This window comes from Amia ocellicauda, chromosome 18 (genome assembly GCF_036373705.1).
Source record: "Amia ocellicauda isolate fAmiCal2 chromosome 18, fAmiCal2.hap1, whole genome shotgun sequence".
Classification (NCBI taxonomy): domain Eukaryota; kingdom Metazoa; phylum Chordata; class Actinopteri; order Amiiformes; family Amiidae; genus Amia; species Amia ocellicauda.
In genome coordinates, this window is record NC_089867.1 from 18,510,445 (window position 1) to 18,518,266 (window position 7,822).

General features: G+C 41.6%; 1 protein-coding gene across 1 annotated transcript; it reads left to right on the forward strand.

Moving 5' to 3' along the window:
• The first annotated feature begins 26 nt into the window (after positions 1-26).
• ciroz (ciliated left-right organizer protein containing ZP-N domains) lies at positions 27-5,557 on the forward strand. The gene is made up of 5 exons (XM_066690727.1): positions 27-279; positions 848-932; positions 1,919-2,115; positions 2,272-2,395; positions 3,993-5,557. Exons 2-5 carry the CDS (start codon positions 851-853, stop codon positions 5,312-5,314), a joined length of 1,725 nt encoding a protein of 574 aa, XP_066546824.1. The 5' UTR covers positions 27-279; positions 848-850; the 3' UTR covers positions 5,315-5,557.
• Positions 5,558-7,822: the final 2,265 nt, after the last annotated feature.

The following is a 7,822-nucleotide window of genomic DNA, read 5'->3' on the forward strand; positions in this document are numbered from 1 at the left end:
AAACACAGCACTGGTTTAAGAATGTCTATTATGAACTGACTTGACTGACTGGTGACCTTGAGATTTAAATGTACGGCTGGAGGGGGGTGACTCACATCGAAAGAGCTCTGTCACAGAAACATGTCTGGTGTTGTACTGTAGATACGCTGGTCTTTGGCGCTAAGAGGGGAACTGGTGGTGGCACTGGAAGACTCCAGCTTAATCCAATTGAGGGTTGAATCCAGTGGATCTAACATTTCTGTCCAGGGCAGGAGGAATGATGCGCTGAACTCTGTGGAGGTGAAGAATTTATCTCACAGAATGTATTATCAATAATGATGTCGCTGGTACGAGTGTTGCAGACAAGTGTCGATGCTTGAAAATACTAAGTGGGTGAACTATAGTATGTTCTTAACTTTATCTTACATAGCAATATTCTGTCATCTAGTGTTTCCTCTAGGAATTACAGAACAAAATATTTGCCAAGGAGAGGAAGTTGATTTTATAAAGCACAGTGTGACAATCATACAGCTCCCCTAAGGCCTTTAAACACCATGGGAACTAGCGTTGCTTTTCTATTAGAACCGTTACAGTCAGTAGAGTGAGCAATACAGACCTTTGTGCTCATGTAACAGTCTATTGCATCTATAGATCACATCTCTCTAATGGCACTATTCAAAAAAAGTATACAGCCACTGACCTTTTTCTCAGTCCCTAGCACTCAGATGTTTTTAAAGAAACAAGTCAAAATTTGCCCCCAGAGAATAAACGATTAACTGTTCTGTAGAAGAGGAATCTGCACTTTGTAATCAGATGGATTCTAATTTTCACATATATCATCATTAACAGTCTTACATGTATTGCACAGATCATGGGAAGGACCATTGATATCTTGCCTCTGTCGCTTGTTAGTGGATACTATGCCTACAGCATGGAGGCCAGTTGCCCTAATGGTATGTAACCACATTTAAACATACACAACAATATAAGATTCTTAATTTAATATGAACTATATACACCGATCAGCCATAACATTATGACCAGTGGGTGGGATATATTAGGCAGCAAGTGAACATTTTGTCCTCAAAGTTGATGTGTTAGAAGCAGGAAAAATGGGCAAGCATAAGGATCTGAGCGACTTTGACAAGGGCCAAATTGTGATGCTAGACGACTGGGTCAGAGCATCTCCAAAACTGCAGCTCTTGTGGGGTGTTCCTGGTCTGCAGTGGTCAGTACCTATCAAAAGTGCTCCAAGGAAGGAAAAGCAGTGAACCGGCGACAGGGTCATGGGCGGCCAAGGCTCATTGATGCACGTGGGGAGTGAAGGCTGGCCCGTGTGGTCCGATCCAACAGACGAGCTACTGTAGCTCAAATTGCTGAAACAGTGAATGCTGGTTCTGATAGAAAGGTGTCAGAACACACAGTGCATCGCAGTTTGTTGCGTATGGGGCTGCGTAGCCGCAGACCAGTCAGGGTGCCCATGCAGAAGGTGGCCTGGTCTGATGAATCATGAGTTCATGGTGTTGACTTGGCCTCCAAATTCCCCAGATCTCAATCCAATTGAGCATCTGTGGGATGTGCTGGACAAACAAGTCCGATCCATGGAGCAAAAGGGGGACCTACACAATATTAGGCAGGTGGTCATAATGTTATGGCTGATCGGTGTATATTTTAATGTCTATTTTGTATAATGCTGCAAACTTCCTTAGATATGCAAACAGTGTTCTTCTCCAGCACTCCAGTGTTTCTTTGAGCTTTTGACTTTTTTTCTCATTTCTCCTCCAAAAGCAGTGGTTATTTGTTTACTTCAATGCATAAACCTTAAATGCATATACCCTCATACAAACCCTTATCATGCAGGGATATTTGAATTGCTGCATAGTTGAATAACAATTTGCTTTTTCAAGGGCTAAACCTCTCTTTTTTTTTCCTTCTGCAGTGTCTAGTTCCCCAGCAGAGGAGACAGTGTTACACATCTCAAAACGCAGAATGGGATTAATTAAGAGAGGAGGCTATGACAAAGACAGCTTGACTGTGAATACTGTACTTGTGAAGCAAACAAACAGCTTCTCAGTGTTAGAGAACAAAGAGTATCTTCAAATCAGTATCCCCACAGCTCACATCCTTCAAGAAAAGGTCAGTGTGGTTGCTGAAGTTTAACCAACCCTGTGTGCTGAAGTAAATGTGGATATTTGTAATTCTGAATACAAATATTTCCCTTTTGAACAACAACCTATAGAGTATATTGAAACCCAGAGACAGGTATTTCTGTGTTTTTCTCCTTTCTAACAGAACTGCACAGATCCTCCAGGTGAATTGTTTTTGCAGCCGTTCTTCAAAGTGGATGTAATTGTGACTTTCAAAGAAATGCCCTATAGATTCCCCTGGAGTATAGAGAATGTGTTTCCATGTGTTGGTGAGTATTGATCTTTCGGGGCACTGAGCAAGCTGACAGTGTGCAGTATTTACGACATCTCAATTAATTGTATACAGCATGTTCCCATTCTTTAGGACAGTGTTTGAAAAACTCTGTTCTCCGACATGTCAGTTTTTCTGAATATTATCAAAGCCATATGTAAAAAACAAAACAAAAACCACAGTGTATTAGCTAAACACATGAGTCATGTGAGTATTGAATACACACAGACATAACAAAACATTTAGCACCGTATAATTTAATAATCACAACTTGTGGTTTGGGGATATAAATAACAGCAAAGCTTCTGACTATGTCAACAATGCTTTTGCAAACCTGATGTCAATACAGGTGTTGCTTCTGACATCCTCTGGCTGACTGGGCTGCTGTATCCTCTTTGCCACGTTCAAGTGCTATCGCCTTGCATTATGGGAGCACTTGCCTCTGTACTGCCTTGAATAGCTATAGGACACCATAACCCAGTCAATTGGTCTCTGCCACATCCTTGAGAATATAGCTGCTATTGATTCTCTATTACTCATTTGAATTGCCTTGAATAATTAATTGGAGTTGGAAATAATTAAGCAATGTAATGATACAAATATTTACTTTCCTGTGGAATTAATTTATTTTGCCCACCAGGAATTACGGTCTTGCCCTTGGGAACTCCGTGTAATACAATTTCAGGAGTTAAATATAACCTCCAGTTCACCTCAGAACAGGTCAATATTTATACTAAATCGAATCAATATTACAAATAAAATGATACATTAAAAGGGTTCTACCAATAACAAACAAATGAATACATTTTGGGGGGGATAATAATTATATATAGATATAGATATATAGATAAAAGAGACCTAGTCATACATTTGTTTATTTAGGATCAGCCTGCAGGGGAAAGCTAAAAGTTGTACAAAAGTTTTTGTTGGTCAAAACAGTGTCCAAATGGCCCTTATATCTATTCTCAAGAAAACATTTACAAATATGCACTATTATATATGTAGTGCACAATGTACGCTGAAACTGAACAATACATCCAGTGTTAATTGCACTCTCACATATCATGCATACTAAACTGTTTATGTGATGAGTGCCCCAGGACACTGCAGTTAACACCTGGGACAGGCCAACACACACACAGAGAGAGAGAGAGGGGGGAGGGGCGGGACGGCTTCATATCAGTAATGAAACCCCGGTTTTATCTTCTGTGCTCTAAGAACAGACTTGGCACCGAAGCTTGGCAGCACTACTGAAAGGGACAAGAAAGGAACACCTGACTGTTGGGGTTGGCAAGCAAATTACAAGAGCGGAGGTCCCTTAGTTACATCAGTCGGATTAGGGGGGTTCACCGTTAGATTAGACAGGAAAAGGAGAAGAGAGGAGAGAATGCAGTAAAATACTTTCTTCTTGTAGTTTAAGGGCTCACACACATACTTCATTCTCATAACAATATCAGTAATTATAGAGATTAGCTACGAGTATGAAGTGATGTGTTGTGGCTGCCTTTGTTTGTCTCATGAGTTTAGTTTTTTACAAAAGTCACATATTACTTGTCAATTTCTCATGTCTTTTTCTTTTTTCTTTTTCTGGACAGAGTCTCAATCCACAAGCCCATCCTCTGTAGCAGTGACCCCAGCACAAGAGCACAAGAGCACAACAGCTAATCTCTACGACACAATTAGCACTGCTTCTGCTGCAGCCCGTGTCGGGTCCACTTTGGATCCAAGGGGACCTACAGATTCAAGTCTGTACAGCAAAGACGCTCGAGCCAGGGAGTCCTCTTCTCCCTCTGCAGAGATGGCCTTGGCTGCTGATCGAGGGGCCCGAGCAGCAAACCCTACACCTTCCCCCAGGGAGCTGCAGCCAAGTGAAGCTTCCACCGAGGGCCAGGAGAGTTCAACATCCGTGATAGCAGAGTGGAAAACGTCGGCAGAACAAGTGACATCCACAGGTGCTCGAGTAGATCCGTCACTTGCATTACCTACAGCCGTGAAGGTTGCTTGGTCTTTGCCAGAGCTGGAACACAACCCATCGTGGCCCTCACCTCTGCTGCTCACCTCTGCCTCCCAACCAACCTCCTCCGATGTTCTGGTTCGCACTGAAAGTGGGGAGTATTCAACAGAGCCTCACCCCACAGGTTCAGAGACTTCGATCCCATACGGAGATGACCCAGTCTTGCTGACAACCTCACCCCATGTGGGCTCTAAACAATTGCAGGAAGAAAAGCGTGGAGGTGGAAAGCTCTCCTCAAATTGCTCAGAAGACGAGAGTGGTTCACCCACAGGACTTCAGTCTTCTGCGCGAGTTGAAGAAAGAGTAGTGGAGGGCAATGAAAATCATCAAATCTCATCACCATGTGGCATGGCACCTCCCCGCATCTCAGACCTCACATCGTTTAATGCGACGAAGTCTCCGCGTTTCTGGGAGGATAACACAAGTGTTGAAGAAGATGGCAGCTGGACGACAACGCAGCCAGCACCCAGCACTAATAAATCGCCACCACTCATGGCCTCCACTTCGAATAATGAAACAACGGCTGCAGTCACTCTACTGCTGTACCGGTTTATTGCTGGAGAGACAGAGATGGGGGACATACCTTCCGAGCCATCACCCCACGGCAACGCAGAACAAGACAGCACTGACAACAAACAGATGCAGGCAACCGCTGCTCTGCCAGGGACCGCCCTGGGGCAGAGATTATCTACCACCAGTTTAGCGGACACGTCGGAATTCCAAACATCTTCAAGCGGGACGACGTCAGCAAACAGGATATCTGTAGATGTCACTGCAGCCATGCAACACAGCAGCTTCAGCAGCGCACCGTGGGGCTCTCTTCCAGGGCAGAATGGGACTGACAGCCCAGCCCAGGAAACAGGGGCCTCATTTCCAACAGCTACAACTGATCACTGGGCCTGAGGATCCAGTATATTTGGACTAAATGCCATGATGTCTTGTGGATGATATCCGGCTTCATCATGTTCCATCTTTCACACCATTCACAGGGCAGCTGAAGAAATGTGTCAGTCAGTGTGACAAACTAGGTTACATGTTTTTGTTGTTGTTGTCGTTGTTTTCCTTTCTTCACATTATTAAAGAGACAATAGTTCACTATCAAGTGTCCCCTAGTGTCATATGTGGAAGATGCAAGACCGAGCTGCTGTTATTCCAGGAACCTGATCTTTCACAAGGGCGCACATTTTGTTCACACGTATTGGCAAAGACAGGTGTAGTAGCCCTTTATAGCGACAATGACAGGGGACTGGTCACTGCAGAGATCAGCTGACATGAGCAGGATCTGTAGAGATTAATATAGAGCAAAAGGCAGAAAACATACACTGAGTGGCCTCTGTGAGTTGTACGGTCTCTTTATTACACAGTGAAATGTCAAGCCTTTCTCCTCAGCCCCAACCACTACTGAATCACAACCACTGAATCTGCTTTAACATCACAATACAAAGCCACACAGTCTCTGCCGCTCGAGGCTACAACCCTTGTCGCATCCTCTCCTGTTCCTGTGCTGTGATTTGTGGAAAGTAGTTTGTGTGGGGAAAGTTCTGCAATTCAAAGTCAATGACCAAGATTGATTATAAAGTGACTTTTTGATTTTAACATTTCACCTTTCGTACTGGACTTGATGTTAAAGTGAGAAGAGCAACACTTGAAGCTGCTAGGTAAAAGCTGTCTTTAATCTGGTGTGGTGAGGAGGGGAAGCTGATATCACTGGAGTGTGTGTAGCTGAAAGTCCAATCCAGATCTCAGATGCTCTTTCTAGTGGCAAGGGAGACATTCACCCCCCATTATTACTGCTGGAATAATACTGCAACTTCTTAGATAACACTGTGTTTAGCAGGGGTCTACGTCTTTTCATCACGCACACCTCATCACAAACTCTTCATTAGGGTTCACAGTGCATGCATCACTCAGTCTGCAGTCAGTGTGAAGCTGAAGGAAGCTGTTTACGTATGATCTAATATTCCAGTAATACATATTGGGAGGAATACTTACATATGAACCAGCATGTATACATAATTTGCAGTACACCAGGTGAATGTTTGTAGTTTGTGGTCACTCAGTGTAAGTTTTTGTTGTTGTATTAAATAATAATAATTAGTCGATAGAGACGGGGAGGAGGGGGGGGTGTTTAAAATAGAGCTATAGCACAATTATTGTATTTTACAATGTTAAAAAGTGTATATATATTTTATTAAACTTGTAAATTTGAAATACATATTTTACTTTATACTTTATACTTTATACAACGTGAAGTGCTTTGAAATGGCTTCGTCTGTCTATTACAGCTGCGTACATCAATGCAGAAAACGTGCTTTTCAACAGGGCTATATGTGTTGCATTTAGCAGCCTGGCAGTGTCTTTATTCCATGTGGATGAAGGATGAGGGCTAATACAATTAATACAAATAATAATAATAATATATGAATGATGTGTAGAAAATCATGTGTTTCAGGAATCAACACGATTATAACTCTTTCACAATGACTAATGTTATTACAAAACCCAGATTGTATATATTATATCCAGTAGGCCTACCGGATAAACTGCATGTCTGGCAGTTGGAGGAGAAATATTTATAACTTATTAATTTTGAGGTGTTTACAGCTGAAATGCAAATATATGTGTTTAATTAAAATAGTTATTAACATATAAGAGCGGATTTGAGGGAGAAAATCAAATATGCAGAGATGTTTACTTTTAAATTGCAAAAGCTGCACAGCGGCTATGGTGGTTCTAGTTTTAAACTGTTTTCTAATGTTATTGTCTGCTCCTTTCATCTGACCAATTTATTCATTGTATTCTATTGTGTGAGTAAACTGCTCTTTTGGCCATCTTTTTGAATTACACTTCAATATTCTTACTTTAACCGAAGGGGACCTGTGTGGGGTGACGTTGTTAAATGCTTTATTTCACTTATATCCAACATCGTATTCATCTATGTAGTTTATTTCATTGTTCCCATATATACAGCAACAAAATAAATAAATACATAGATGACTAAAAAATGAAATTGAAATATATATTATCTATGTATTTATTTAAATTTTTATGTATTCATTCATGTTGACCTATGTATTTTGTTATTTATGTATGTATGTATGATTGCACAAATTACCCTCTGTATTTCTTTACTGAATTGAATATGTACTAAAAACCGACTACAACTGCCGGTCTAAAAGTCTGTTTTGGAATCGTAGGACATTAATGATTATTCGATATAAATTGAAAGAGACAGACTGTGTGTAATTTGTAACTGAATATGCATATTGCTGATGAATATACAAAATAGTGATGAACAGTCGTTGGTGATCAAAAGTGGGTGACGAAAAGACGCACTCCCGTTTATCAGTGAGACCACATGCCATCGTACCCCCACTGGCAAACAGCACTGGCACACCAAATAATGGCACC